We start from the raw sequence: 16,334 nt of genomic DNA, 5'->3' as shown, positions 1-16,334 counted from the left end.
GCATGTGTGTTTCATACTTGCCATGTAGTTCATACATACCAAGTAAAGAGTTAATTTCATTGGGATATCCTCAGCATACACTCACTTTTAAATTTTAATTGAATAGGGTCTCAGTAAATTGCCCAGGCTAGCTTAGAGCCCACATTTCTTATGTCTCACAAATAATGCCATCACACTTAATAAATTCTTTTTTTTTTTTGTAGACACTTTGAAGGTATCCTAAATGGTTTTCTATTATTGTCCTTCTAGGAATCTACATTTAGTTTTCTCATCATAGGTCCTTTATTTTAAGATTTAACAGTACCATTCCTAAAATTATCCATCTTCTATGCTTCTGGGAAAATGACTTAAGATTTGCTTTCTATATTAGCTCTAGGTGATGAGAGCCACCATATTGAAAATCTGACAGTATACTGTTGTGTTGTGAGTAAAATTGGCATCTTAATTCACAAGCATTCTTACGTAGTTTTTTTGTGGAGTTCAAGTTAGCCTGTGGAGGAATGTCATGAGCTGGTAAGGTCTGGGAAGACAGGCAAGAAGCTCCCAACAAAGAGCACTTGAAGCCAGAGCATTTCTCACTTTGAATGCATATACTAAAATTCTGTAGAATTCATTTGAAAAAAGGGTTTAGGGATCTGAAAGTCTACCAAATTAAGAATGTAAAATATAGCTGGGTGGTGGCGGCACACACCTTTAATCCCAGCACTTGGGAAACAGAGGCAGGCAGATCTCTGTAAATTCAAGGCCAACCTGGTCTACAGAGCTAATTCCAGAATAGCCAAGGCTACACAAAGAAACCCTGTTTTTGAAAAACAAAACAAACAGAATGCAAACCTTCAGGAATCAAATGTATGTTTTCCCTATTTTATTAACATTGTCTTATCTCTGCTTATTTTTATTTGTCCTTAAGAATGATTCTAACTATTTACTTAAACTCAAATTCAATATTGTCACTTTCACTTTGCAAATGTTTTTGAGTGTCCTCCAAGTTTGTAATTTCTAAGAGATATTCAGTCTTTATCACATGTATGCATATATCACAACTATGCATCATAGTTCTATAACATGATAGCTTAGGGCCTGCTATCAAGCACAGCACAAAAAGATACTAAGATACTTTTGCCACATAACTGATTAGTGACATTGAGCCATGTATGTTCAAATAGCCACTGCTCATAATATAATTATTAACATTTGGAGTGATTATATAACTTCTAAAATATTTGTGGAAAGGCTCTGGGATGTTTACTCCCTGCCTTTTTTTGTAGTGCTGGGGGTCAAACCCAAGCCTTATGAATACTAGACAAGTATTCTGTCACTGAGTTACATCTTTAGATCATGAATATTTAAGGAAAATTATTTTTCTGCTTAAGAAATAAAGTAAAATAAAAGCCCATCAGGTCTTCTGACAGTGCTGTTCTAGAAGATAAATAGTAACTCAGGCCAGGCCGTGAAAAGAACAGTCAATCAGTGAACTGCTAATAAAGCAACAGATTCCCATTTGCGGCTTCCTCCTTCATTTGTACATTTCTTTGCAGATGGATGTAAATTGCTACTTGTCCTTGACAAGGACTGGCAGGTCCAAAATAAACCTAGACTGTTGTTTCAAGAATTGGTTCCTAATATTGTCTATTACTTCAGTGTAAAAGAAAGAAAGAAAGAATTTTTGTAGGGTATGAATGTCTCTGTATTTTTATTGGCTACTTATAAAATTTGAAAAAAAAATCCCTAGTCCTTTAAAAATGGCCTTACCAATTCTTAGATTTAGCATAATTTACCAACATTTCCAAACTCAGCATGGAAAAGCCATCAACATGGCACTAGGTCATGGGTCCTGAATGAAGCCGTCAGCAAGAATTAATAAACTGTGACAGCTGCCCCAAAACTCTCATTCTTTTTATTTAAATATCCCACTGCAAGCTGAAATTCAGTGTGATCTTTGTTGAAAGTATCCCAGCTCACATGGAAGAAGGCCGAACAGAGAAGAGATGACAAGTATTAGTTATAAATTCAGTCCATAGAATAAATTCTAGAATTTATGTATATAACAATTCCAGAGAATTTTAGTAGCAGGATAGAACTATTTTTTTTTTATCTGTTTAAACAAGTCGTCTATTTTTTTCTGTGGGGCTGAAGATTGAGCCCAGACCTTCATACATTTTTAGGAAAATGCTCTAACATTTCAGCTATATCCCCAACCCTACATAAACAATCATTAGAGAAGATGTTTTTTAAATCAGGTTAATAAAAACTAATATTATCTAGCTATAATTTCCATGTTTAATAAATTTAATTACTGTTCTTTTATACCAAACTGACACAGAAAAGTTAGCTGCTATTAATTTCATAAGTAGGCACATTTGTTGATATGAGATAAGACAATTACTACTTAGAAACATATCATTTCAAAGTACATCTTTTTTCATATTATTTTTTAATTAAATTGTTTAAAATTTTGATATTATAAATAATTATATTATTTACCCTTTGCATTTCCTTCCTTTAACCCTTCCAAGTACCCTCCCCTTATACCTTTCAAATTTGTGATCTTTTCATCATCATCATCATCATCATCATCGTTATTACTGATGTTTCTTGTATTGGCTATTTGGTGTTCTGTGTGCTTCTTTTAATTAATACTGATTTCCAGTATGTGGGCATCAGCAGCAAAAATTGATAGTTTAAGCTATGTGTCAAACAGCTAACAAATCACTTGTACTTACTCCTTTCTCAATATTCCCAGTCTGACATAGTGTCCCCTCAGCGGCTGGAATACTGTTGGTGACACAGCGATTGCTTTTGCTGAGGCACCAGAGCTCTCTACACACTTCCTAGGAAAGAAGGCAAAAGCAAGTTGATGAGGAATAGAGGGTAAAATCGTGTATATTTCTTACATAGAGCATAGGCATAGTCATGCAGTATCACGTGCTGCTATTGAAAGAGGATGTAGGGGGAAGTTCTTTCAGAGGCTAGTTAACTCATTCAGCAGGATAATTTAAGCTTGGTTTAATTCTTGTTTCATAAGATAAAGTGTGACTTATTATTTAATATCACTTTAGTATAAAGACCTTTATTTAGTATAAAGACCTTTCATTAACATGGAAGAAAAAAAATTATATATAAAAGAAATTTGGGGTTTTTTTTGTGCTTAGAAGCATATAGTTGCACAAATTTAGCAATTACTAATAAAGCATCATCAGGCACATGATTCCTCAGACAACATTCAAATAAAAATAATTTTTAAAAACTGATACTATACTGGGGAGGGGAGACAGAGACAGACATACACACTGTAGAGTAGATAGAAATGTAACATGTAAATTTAAAGAAAAATGAAGTACATTTTATTTGGAGTCATTTCTAAATTTTGTATGTCTAAGAATTATTTAGAAATGTTATTTTCAGTTTATCAAATAGTTTATCACAATGACAGGTAAACTTTCATAAAACACTGCTATTAATGACATTTTCAGATGTGTATATCCTATCTTATCACCTTCCTTATTAGGTTTCCATTTCCTCACTCAGAATAGAATTATAAGCCTTTTCTAATACTGAAAATATAAAATATTAAGTTATCACATTCTATGTATAAATATTACATACCTCTAAGTTGTTATTTTAAAAACTAACTTTAGAAAAGTACTCAATTTTCTCTATTTTTACATGATTATTACACCATCTGATTATATATTATTGCAAATATATTTTGATTCATAGTTCTAATTCAAATCAATGCGAATATATTTTCAATAATATATTTTCATTGATTTGAATAATGATTGCTTTTCAATAATATATTTTGATTGATTTTCAATAATATATTTTGCAATAATATACAATAAAATGCAGAGCTAACTTAATATATAGCATTTAATCCTTTCACTTTTATGTCTCAAGTGATGTGTTAACTCTCCAGACAAAAAAAGAAATCATGAGACATAGACACAGTTGAGAAGTAAAGCAGTGAAGTACGGAAACTGATGAGTCTGCCAGTGGAGATGCCCACAGGACACTTTAGCACACTGCAGGAGCTCTCTTTGGATTCCCATTAAGGATGTCCTCTACCAGTCAGGAGGGAACTTACAATCTACATTAGGATGGTATACTACTCAGCAATCAAAAAGGAGGAAATCATGAAATTTGCAGGCAAATGGTGGGATCTAGAAAAGATCATTCTGAGTGAAATATCCCAGAAGGAGAAAGACAAACATGGGATATACTCACTTATATAGACCTATAAGATATGATAAACATAATGAAATCTATACACCTAAAAAAGATAATCAAGAGAGCGGACATGGGGTAAGATGATCAATCCTCGTTTAGAAAGACAGATGGGATGTGCATTGAACGTATGACAGGAGTCTACTGAGCGCATCTGAAAGACTCTAACTAGCAGTGTTTTCAAAGCAAAGACTCATGACCAAACCTTTGGCAGAGTACAGGGAATCATAAGAAAGAAGGGGAGTTAGTCTGATGGGGAAAGGATAGGAGCTCCACAAGGACCAAATATATCTGGGCACAGGGTCTTTTCTGAGACTGACATTCAACCAAGGACCATGTATGGATATAACCTAGAACCTCCACTCAGATGTAGCCTGTGGTAGCTCAGTAACCAATTGGTTTCCCAAAGTGAGGGGAACAGGGACTATTTCTAACAGGAACTCAATGACTGGCTCTTTGGTCTCCCCACCCCGGAAGGGAGGAGCAGTCCTGTTAGGCCACAGAGGAGGGCTTTGCAGCCAGTCCTGAAGATACCTGATAAAACAGGATCAGATGAATGGGGAGGAGGTCCCCCCTATCAGTGGACTTGGAAAGGGGCATGGTGGAGATGAGGGAGGGAGGGAGGGACTGGGAGGGAATGAGGGATCGGGACACGGCTGGGATACAGAGTTAATAAAATGTAACTGATAAAAAAATAAAAAAAATAAAACAATCTACATTAGGCTTTAAAATACTGAAAAATTGGGGGCTAGAGAGATGGCTCAGTAATTAACAGCACAGGCTGCTCTTGCAAAAGACTTGAGTTTGGTTCTCGGCACATACATGGTAGATCAGATCCATCTGTAACTCCAGTTCTGAGGAATCCAGTGCCCTCTGGCCTTCACGAGCACTAGGCATGCACATGGTGCACAGACATACACGCAAGCAAAACACGTATACACACAAAATAAAAACTGAATTTAAAAATTAAATACACTTAAAAGTTGTAAACTCTACTGAGAAACTAGCAAGCTAAACAAAAACATTAGAAGAGAATCCTGGGGTTCATAATATCAACCTAAAATGCTCATTTTATAATGAAACTCAATAAAAAATACTTCCTTGTTCTTACAATGTATTTTCAATACATTCTTTTAATTTAATATTTTCAAAATAATAGTACTGCTACTAAAGGTTTTAAAATACTGACCTATATGTAAAAAAGCCCTGATGAGACCTGATAGGCTAGGATCAGATAAAAGAGGAGGAGGACCTCCCCTATCAGTGGGCTAGGGAAGGGGCACAGGGGGAGAAAAGGACGAGTGGGTGGGACTGGTAGGAGACAAGGGAGGAGCTAAGCCAGGGTACAAAATGAACAAGTTGTAATAAATAAATAAACAAACAAACAAACAAATATTCAAGATTCAGACAAGTTCACAGAGACACATTTAATAGAAAAATATATTTAAAATGTGAAAAAAGTTAATGCATAAATTAATCTCTGTACTAGACTATTAATATTTTACTTTTTGTTAGATCTAAGTCTTACTTTAGACAAATGTAAAAGAAGGTTAAAATGTACTTTAAACATAACTATACAATGAGAATTCTACTATTGAAGATAGTAGATACTATCTATTTCCAGATAATACTAAGGGCATCCATACAATTTAGTTGTGCTATAGAAATGTTATTTTCTAAAAGCACCTTTTGAAACTCTCTACCCAAAGTGGCAGATGATTTAAGGTACTTTTCTTCATAGCTGTCATATCAAGAATGACGATATAGCTTTCTTCAATGTTTGAAAGACAAATTTCTGCATCAATCAGGAGCTTGTTATTGTTAGCGGCTTCCTGAAGATTGGCATTTTGCTAGGGAATTAGCTTATCCCACACAACTACATAAAGGGCTGCAGATCTACACTGGAGACTATACAGTAGTCACAGAGATCTCTGAATGCTTTCCCAACACAATTCAAAACTGGCATTTCATCTTGAGTAAGAAAGAACATAAATATTGAATGTAGGAAGATAGGTCAAAATACAACAGTTCATTTCATACCAAGTAAAAAGTTCTAGAATATGGGAAACATATTTAAGATGGACCAGTTTCCTTTACACAAGAATATTAATTGCTGAATAAACACTTTCATGAAGGGTTCAAGCTTTAATGAAGTTAACCGCAGGCTGAAAGTTTTGTATCTCTTGAGAAAGTTCTATATAACAAAGACCATACTTGTCAAATTACTTTTCCTAAGTGAAATACACAGTGATAGGTGCAGTTAGTGGGCAGGAATAATGGTTTTCCCTCAGCTTAGCTCAGGAGCAACACTTTTCTCACATGTGTTCATCATTGCTGACAGAAGCTCAAATTTATTACAATTAATTTGGGTGAGTAAATCATTGCCTCTGTGCTAGGATTTCCTATAGCACCTTAAATTGCACTTTGGGAAAACTCAAGGAAGTCTGGTGCTCTACTGGTCCTCAAGTTTAAGGAAGAGGAAATAAGTTATCAACAGCTCCTCTAAGAGACATTCATGTTAAGTAATAGTGCACAAGAGTGAAATTTGAGATCGATCTTTAATTTCATGGGGTCAACTATAATCAGAAAAAAAGATCACCTAGTAATAAAAAAAAATAGTGACAGAATATTCCCTTTTCACTTGCAAACATTTTTTACTGGGAATCTACCACATGAGACATAATATTAGCATAATGAACAAATGCTTTCACATAGAATCATAAAGACCAGGGTGTTGTTGTTAATAACAGAAAGGTGTTGGACTATATATTATTTATTATTAGTTCTAAGATTATCATGGCAATATTATCTAACCTGCTATCACAAATAATCAGACACAGACACCTGTTAGATTTATAATTGCCTTATTTACCTTGGGCCAGGCAGATATTTCATTTACACTGTCTCAATATCCTCACTATCCATCTCCCAGTCCCCTTCCAATGCCATCTACCATAATCCTCCTAAATTGGACTACCTGTCATCTATAACCCACAGTACTTGCTTTTATTCTTTATCTGGACCTTTTCACGCCATCATTGGAGTCCTTTCTCCAGTCCCAAGTGGCCTTTTTTTCTCCATGCTAACCCATGGTGGCCTCCTCCTTCTTCCTCTTGTCCAGTCTGTCTGTTTTGCATGATTGTCCTCAAAAGCCCAGAACCCAAGCCATACCTACTCCATTCTGCTCTGCCCAGGTATAGGCTGTTCAGTCAGGTATGTCTTAGGCAGGTGTACACAAACAAGGATGGGAGTATCCCACAGGCAGTAGCCAGATCTGCAGGGCCAGTAATTAGCATTAGACCAACCTCCAACACAGGGAAACTGATGCTTTTAATTTTTCTGATAAAACTAGAAGAACAGTATCAATACAGTCAGCAGGTCATGACACTTTCTTTCCTACATGTGTATCTGTGTACCACTTGTATGCATAGTGCCCACAGAGGCCAGAAAAAGGCAGCAGATCCCTAGAAACTGGAGTTAAAGACAGTTGTGAGCCTCTGTGTAGATGCTGGGGATGAACCCTGGGTTCTCTGCAAGGGCAGCCTCTTCCTTTAACCACTGAGCCATCTCTCTATAATAATGGACCATCATTATTTCTTATTTTTATTTTTATTAATTACAGTTTATTCACTTTGTACTCCCCCCGTACCTCCCTTCTTCCCTCCCAATCCCGCCCTCCCTCTTCCCCACCCTTGTCCCTCTCCCTGTCCACTGAAAAGGGAGGTCCTCCTCCCCTTCCCTCTGACCCTAGCCTCTCAGGTCTCATCAGGACTGGCTGCATTGTCTTCCTCTGTGGCCTAGAAAGGCTGTTCCCCCCAGGGAAGCAAAGAGCAGGCCACTGCGTTCATGTCAGAGAAGTCCTTGTTCCCCTTGCTAGGAAACCGTCTTGGAGACTGAACTGCCATAGGCTACCTCTGTGCAGGGGTTCCAGGCCATCTGCATGAGTCGTCCTTGGCTGGAGTATCAGTCTCAGAAAAGACCCCTGTGGCCAGACTTTTTGGATCTGTTGCTGTCCTTGTGGAGCTCCTGTCCTCTCCAGGTGTTATTATCTCTCCTTTCATAAGATTCCCTGCACTCTGCCCAAAGTTTGGCCATGAGTCTCAGCATCTGCCTTGATACCCTGCAGGGTAGAACCTTTCAGAGGCCCCCTGTGGTAGACTCCTGTCCTGTTCCCTGTTTTCTCCTCCCTTTGATGTCCATCCTCTTTGCCTTTCTGAATGGGGACTGAGCATCTTCGCCAGAGTCCTCCTTCCTGATTAGCTTCCTTAGGTGTACAGATTTTAGTATGTTTATCCTATACTCTATGTCTGATATCCACTGATGAGTGAGTACATACCCTGTGTGTCTTTCTGCTTCTGGGATACCTCACTCAGGATGATCTTTTCTAGTTCCCACCATTTACCTGCAAATTTCATGATTTCCTTGCTTTTTTATCACTGAGTAATATTGTATTGTATAGATGTACCACAATTTCCCCTCAAATGAGGGGAAACTGAAAAGCTTCTGTAAAGCAAAGGACACTGTTATCAAAACAAAATAACAACCTACAGACTGGGAAAGGATCTTCACCAACCCTATATCTGACAGAGGGTTAATATCTAGTATATATAAAGAACTCAAAAAGTTAAGAAGCAACAAATCAAGTAATCCAATTTAAAAAAAATGGGGTACAGAGCTAAACAGAATTCTCTATAGAGGAAAATCGAATGGCAGAGAAACACTTAAAGAAATGTTCAACATCCTTAGTCATCAGGGAAATGCAGTTTATTCACTTTGTATCCTAGCTGTGGCTCCCTCCCTCCCTCACTCACTCACTTCCAATCCCACTCTGCTTCCCTCATTTCCTCACATGCCCCTCACTTAAAGGGGAGGTCCTTCTCTCTTTCCATCTGACCCTAGCTTATCAGGTTTCATCAGGTCTGGCTGCATTGTCTTCCTCTGTGGCCTGGTAAGGCTGCTCACCTCTCATAGGAAGGTGATCAAAGAGCCAGCCACTGAGTTCATGTCAGAGACAGTCCCTGTTCCCCTTACTTGGGAACACAGTTGGAGACCGAGCTGCCATGGGCTATATCTGTGCAGGGGTTCTAAGTTATCTCCATGCATGGTCCTTGGTTGGAGTATCAGTCTCAGAAAAGACTCCTTGGGTCCAAAATTTTTTGGTTCTGTTGCTCTCCTTGTAGACCTCCTGCCCCCTCCAGGTCTTTCTATCTCCCCCTTCTTTCATAAGTTTCGCTACACTCTGACCAAAGTTTGGTTATGAGCCTCAGCATCTGCTTTGATACACTGCTGGGTAGAGTCTTTCAGAGGCCCTCTGTGGTAGACTCCTGCCCTGTTGCCTGTTTTCTCCCTCTTCCGATGTCTGTCCCATTTGCCTTTCTGAGTGAGAATTGATCATCTTACCCATGGTCCTCATTCTTGCTTAGCTTCTTTAGGTGTACAGATTTTAGTATGTTTATTCTATATTCTATGTCTAGTATCCACTTATAAGTGAGTACATACCGTGTGTGTCTTTCTGCTTCTGGGTTACCTCACTCAGGATGATCTTTTCTAGTTCCCACCATTTGCTTGCAAATTTCATGATTTCCTTGTTTTTAATTGCTGACTAGTATTCCATTGTGTAAATGTACCACAATTTATTTTATCCATTCCTCTGTTGATGGACATCTGGGTTGTTTCCAGGTTCTGGCCAATACGAATAAAGCTGCTATGAACATGGTTGAACAAAGAATCTTCATCAACCCTATATCTGACAGAGGGCTAATATCCAGAATATATAAAGAACTAAAGAAGTTAAAAAGCAACAAATCAAGTAACCCAATTAAAAAATGGGGTACAGAGCAAAACAGAGAATTCTCTGTAGAGGAATATAGAATGGCAGAGAAACACTTAAAGAAATGCTCGACATCCTTAGTCATCAGGGAGATGCAAATCAAAACAACCCTGAGATTTCACCTTACACCCATCAGAACGGCTAAGATCAAGAACTCAGGTGACAACACATGCTGGAGAAGATGTGGAGAAAGGGGAACCCTCCTCCACTGCTGGTGGGAATGTAAACTTGTACAACTACATTGGAAATAAGTCTGGTGCTATCTCAGACAATTAGGAATAGGGCTTCCTCAAGATACAGCTATACCACCCCAGGCATATATCCATCATTATTTCTTAAGTTTGTTGATGTTAATTAGAGACTACAAGGTAGAAGGCAGAATCAATGTGCTTAAAGTCTGATTTACAAACCAGTCCTCAGAAAAAATTAAAAGTTAACTACCCTGTCTTATTCTGCCAATTTTGAGAGAAAAAAATTCTTGCCTACAAAATCCTAAAATTTTGTCCAACACCAACAGTCCGTAATGTGTTAATGTTTATTTAGATGTACTTGTATGCTTGCCAGTGCCATAAATACAATTTCTTTGTGACTATATACTTTAGTAATTAACGAAGCAATGATTTTTCCTTATTTTTTGAACATGCTTTATTTATTCTCATTTTAAATATTTTAATTGAATATACACTTCTAAGCTGACATTAATCATACCTCAGTGTTTGAAGATATTGTGATAACTTGTTAGTCTAATGCTATATTTTGAAAGTCATTTTATTTGCTTTCAAAATTTTGAAGATTCGTTTTAGTGCTTTTTCTCTGCTGTGCCTGTTGTTTTGTTTTATAAATCTACTTCAGATTCATGCTCTGGGAATTTCTACTTTTCTTTCTTTGACTGTTGGCTCCTTTAATATGCCTCTATATTACTCCTCATTATACCTATTATCTTTTGTTTTTAACTGTATGTTTCTTCCCTTTCAGTAGTTTTCATATCTTTTTCTCTTGAGGCAATGATGATTGGCTTGATGTTGGACAATTTCCTTGTGTTGTTAATTACTCATATTCACTCTATCGTCACTATTATATTTTTATCTTCTACCATGCTATAGCTACTGGGTTACAGAAGTATAGTCAAACATATTTGTTTATGTCACATACTCTGAGTTTTTCAATCAGCTTTCAAGTTAATCTATTTACTCTCTATCAGGCAGTTGATAAAAGATTTTTGCTTTGTTCTCTTGTGAGCTACAAAGTAGTGCTCCAATTTCTCAAGCAAGTTATTTTTCACCCACAAAAACATTCGCTCAACTAAATCCCTGCTGGCATTTCCCTCCAACATCCCAATCTGCTAGTCCTTTGTGACTAATCAAAGCAGCTCGTCACACGCACTTCCTTCTTAGAGATGTAGGTATGTAAGGACATTTGTATGAATAGAGGTCACTTTAATAAAAACTGAGACCTGAACCCACTTATCAACCTGTATTTTAAAAATTAACATAAGGAGTGTAGTAATCTGGTTACTGCCCATCCTCTAGTCCTCTTGCAGTGAACTCAATAAACTTATCTTTAAAAATACGAAAGATATCTTTTTTCACTGTTTCTTCACCTGCGCTCATGACTTCAATATAATGTAGATTCCAGAAATGAAGCTACCAAGAAATGTACTATGAAATTTACAATACAGGAAGCTCTTTCTATAGAATTTTCACAATATCTTTTAGGTTTTATATATGAGAAATAATAATTTCTCTAATTATGAGAAAGCTTGCCTGCTACCTTGAAATCATAATCAAAGATAATGAATAATTTTCCAGTTTGAGGGAAACCTGAACCTTAGTTTATGCCATGATGAGTGCTTGGTAGTAATTGTACAATAGTCTCAGCACCCTCATTATCCTATTCAGTAGCGTTCTCATCATCTGTTTGCAACAAAGATGGTCAATAAAGAGAGCAAAGCCCTGAGAAGGTCAGTAAGGAGCATCAGCAAAAGGAAGTTGAAAACCTACATATACTAACTCTATGGTCTGGTCTAGGTTTAGGAATCTAAACAAAACAAGGTTACGGCATTTTTCACTAAGTCCTTAAAGAGCTTAATCCTATTAAGTAGACAATTTAAATGAAAGATTTTTGAAAGGGAACAAAACAAACAAACATGATTTAGAAATTCTAGTTAAATAATTACTAATTTACCACACATTCTGTATCTATTCCTCCATTGAGGGACATCTAGGTTGTTTCCAGATTCTGGCTATTACAAATAAAGCTGCTACAAACATGGTTGAGCAGATGTCCTAAGTGAATGGTGGAGCATCTTTTAGGTATATACCTCAGAGTGGTATAACTGGATCTTGAGGAAGCACTATTCCTAATTTCCTGAGAAAGAGCAAGATTGATTTCGAAAGTGGTTGTACAACGTTACATTCCAATCCCACCAGCAGTGGAGGAGGGTTCCCTTTTCTCCATATCCTCTCCAGCATGTGTTGTCACTTGAGTTATTCATCTTAGCCATTCTGATGGGTGTAAGGTGAATTCTCGGGGTCGTTTTGGTTTGCATTTCCCAAATGACTAAGGATGTCGAGCATTTCTTTAAGTGTTTCTCTGCCATTCCATATTCCTATGTTGAGAATTCTGTTTAGCTCTGTACCCCATTTTTAAATTGTATTACTTGGTTTGTTGGTGTTTAACCTCTTCACTTCTTTATATATTCTGGATATTAGACCTCTGTCAGATATATAGTTGGTGAAGAACTTTTCCCAGTCTGTAGGCTGTCATTTTGTTCTGATGACAGTGTCTTTTGCTTTATAGAAGCTTTTCAGTTTCATGAGGTCCCATTTATAAATTGTTGATCTTAGAGCCTGTGCTGTTGGTGTTCTGTTCAGGATGTTGTCTCCTGTGCCAATAAGGTCAAGGCTCTTCCTCACTTTTTCTCCTAACAGATTTAGTGTATCTGGTTTTATGCTGAGGTCTTTGATCCACTTAGACTTTAGTTTTGTGCAGCTTGGTAAATATGGATCTATTTTCATTTTTCTATATGTAGAAATCCAGTTAGACTAGCACCATTTGTTGAAGATGCTATCTTTTTTCCATTGTAGGGTTTTGGCTTCTTTGTCAAAAATCAATTATCCTTAGGTGTGTGGGTTTATTTCTAGGTCTTCTATTTGATTCCATTGATCCACCCACCATTCTGTTTCTATGCCAGTACCATGCAGTTTTTATTAATGTTGCTCAGCTTGAGATCTGGGATGGAGATACCTCCAGAAGATCTTTTATTGTACAGGATTGTTTTAGCCATTCTGGGTTGCTTTTCCATATGAAGTTGAAATTGTTCTTTCAATGTCTTTAAAAAATATGTTGTGTTGGTATTTTAATTATAATTGTATTGAATCTGTAGATTGCTTTTGGAAGGAATGGATAGAAAATTTGGTACATTTACTCAATGGAATACTACTTAGCAATTAAAAAAAAAAAGGAAATCATGAAATTTGCAGGCAAATGGTGGGAAATAGAAAAGATTATCCTGAGTGAGGTAACCCAGAAGCAGAAAGACACATGCGATATATACTCACTTTTAAGTGGATATTAGTCATATAATATAGGATAAACATAATAAAATCTATAGTCCTATAGAAGCGGGCCGCAGAGACTGATACTCCAACCAATGACCATGCATGGAGAGGACCTAGACCCCCGTTCAAAGGAAGCCCATTGTCTGCTCAGTTTCCAAGTGGGTTCCCTAGTAAGGGGCACAGGGGCTGTCTCTGACTTGAACTCAGTGGCTGGCTCTTTGATCACCTTCCCCTGGGAGCTGCAGCCTTGCCAGGCCACAGAGGAAGATGATGAAGCCAACTTTGATGAGACCTGATAAGCTAGGGGCAGATAGAAGGGCAGGAGGTCTTCCCTATCAGGGAACTAGGGAAAGGGCATAGAGGGAGCAGAGGGAGGGTAGAGGGGACTGGGAAGAGATGAGGGAGGGGACTGTAGCAGGGATAGAAAGTGAATAAATTGTGAAAAAGATATATAAAAATGGAATTAAATTTAAAACAATAATCACTAATTTGAAGGTATTTTTAGAAGATAACTAAATAGTTATAAAAATAGAAGGAAACTTAGAAAATCCACAGTGAATGTAAAAAGTACCAACCTTTAACCTACATAGGACTCTGGAACTAGGGTTTGTCTTGGAACTTCAGAAATATAAAAATCAAAGCAACCTAATAATTATATGTCAAGTAAATATATATGTCAGGATTCTAAAGACCATCAAGATATTAAAATATTTCAGTGTCCACTACTATATAAATCCATATTAATCTTCGCTGACTGCTCAATATTTCTGCCACCTTAAGATATCTAAGAGAAACAATTCTATTTCTCTCAGTACAACCATACATATTTAATATTTGAAACTTGAGAGCGAACCTATTAAAAATACTAATAAAGCATACTTGCAATTATATAACTGATTCTTAATGATAAAGTGAGTGACTTAAATCTTAATTTGTAGTGATAAAGTAAAAATCAAAAGGGATAAGGTATGAAAGTATTGAAAACTGTAGTCTGTAGGCAGTAAGACCCTGTTGCTGAAGACAACAAACACTCTGGATACAGAATACATAAAAATCAAGTTAGAACTGAGCAGGAAGCCTCCCTGCTGGCTATAATTCACAATGCTGGAAGATGCTACACAAGTTGTTTTTGTTTTTTTTTCGGGGGGAGGGTAGAAATGTCATCCACAATCATCAAGAGGCATGATCCCACTTAAGAACCTACTGTGCTAAAAATAGTAATTTGCCAGGCAAGATAAGCTCCAATGTGATACAGCATGACTTTTCTGAGCGAAAACACCTGCTTCCTTATTGAACCTAAGTCCTGCTCTATGGGAGAAATGCATGCCTAGCAAGAATGTTGTTGCAAACCTCTAAAATGAGCAGGGAACTGTATGAGTGAAAATTATATAGGATAGGTAGCAGTAAATAAAATGAAAATAAATATATTAGAAAGTAATACATACTAAAGAAAAAAAGGAAAAATTATATGACTTATGCATATGAATGTATAAACATAAATAAGTAGCCAGGTGCAGTGGCACATGCCTGTAATCCCTGCACTCAACAAGGCAAAGGCAGAAGGAGGATCTCTGTGAGTTTGAGGCCAACCTGGTCTGCAAAGGAAATCCAGGACAGCCAAGGCTACCCAGAGAAACCCTGTCTCAAAAACAAAGCAAACAAACAAAAAAAGAATAAGTGTAGGTAAGGTTATTAAGGAAGGCATCATTTAACTAACAAGTAATCAAATAAGTTAAACAATTATGAAATCTAATAACATGGTGTGAACCAGAATTACTGGGAGAAACTTTTGTGTAGAGGATGAACAATAAGCAACAGGCCTGTCTCAAGAGAAATTCTTTTTTAAAAATAAATTTATTTTTTATGATTACTTACAATTTACTCTTTTTGTATCCCAGCTGTAACCTCCTCCCTCGTCCCTTCCTAATCCCACCCTTCCACCCTCTTCTCCTCCCATTCCCCTTGCCAAGTCCACTGATAGGAGAGGTCCTCCTCCCCTTCTATCTGACCCCAGCCTATCAGGTCTCATTAGGACTGGCTGCATTGTCTTCCTCTGTGGCCTGGTAAGGCTGCTTCCCCCTCAGGGGGAGGTGATCAAAGAGCCAGCCAATGAATTCATTTCAGAGAGAGCCCCTGTTCCCCTTACTAAGGAGCCCACTTGGACACTAAACTGCCATGGGCTACATCTGTTCAGGCATTCTAGGTTATCTCCATGCATGGTCCTTGGTTGGAGTATCAGCCTCAGAAAAGACCCCTGTGCCCAGATTTTTTTGGCTCTGTTGTTCCCACTGTGGAGCTCCTGTCCCCTCCTCAAGCAAACTCTTGCCTAGAGTTAAAGGTGAAGTTGAGCCCATGTGTGACTTGGAATCTTCCCATGCTCTTAAAGCACAGAAGGTTCATCTTCTGCTACCAGTGTAGCAGCTGCTAAGGAATAGAACCACAAATGACAGATATTCACAGGAGAAATGGAAATACTAATTGAATGTCTACCATATGCCCATCACATGAAAGGTACATGGACTCATATCATATGCTCTTGCTTTCTGAAGTTTACAAGAACAATTAGGGTGTTATTCACTGAAAAAGTTTTCTAAGAATGAGTAAAATTTATTGATGGTCAACTTGACATGACGGGTAATACTGAATGATGAATATATATATATATTTTTAAATATATATTTAATTTAAAATACTCTCTTAAAAACATGTTGCATTGT

General features: G+C 37.2%; 1 protein-coding gene across 4 annotated transcripts in view; it reads right to left on the bottom strand.

Moving 5' to 3' along the window:
- Adamts6 (ADAM metallopeptidase with thrombospondin type 1 motif 6) overlaps nt 1-16,334 on the bottom strand; it is a 263,176-nt gene that overhangs the window by 115,993 nt on the left and 130,849 nt on the right. For all 4 annotated transcript variants that reach the window (XR_009592406.1, XM_060385684.1, XM_060385685.1 and 1 more), the window contains one exon: nt 2,724-2,831. Coding sequence is in view for 3 of the 4 variants with exons in the window: in XM_060385684.1 (XP_060241667.1) it covers nt 2,724-2,831 (108 nt within the window). In the remaining variant the exon portion in view is untranslated. The remainder of the gene's footprint in view (nt 1-2,723; nt 2,832-16,334) is intronic.

Source organism: Meriones unguiculatus, chromosome 6 (assembly GCF_030254825.1).
Source record: "Meriones unguiculatus strain TT.TT164.6M chromosome 6, Bangor_MerUng_6.1, whole genome shotgun sequence".
NCBI classification, from domain to species: domain Eukaryota; kingdom Metazoa; phylum Chordata; class Mammalia; order Rodentia; family Muridae; genus Meriones; species Meriones unguiculatus.
Note: the sequence above shows the minus strand (reverse complement) of the source record. Positions and strands in the feature narration are given on the sequence as shown.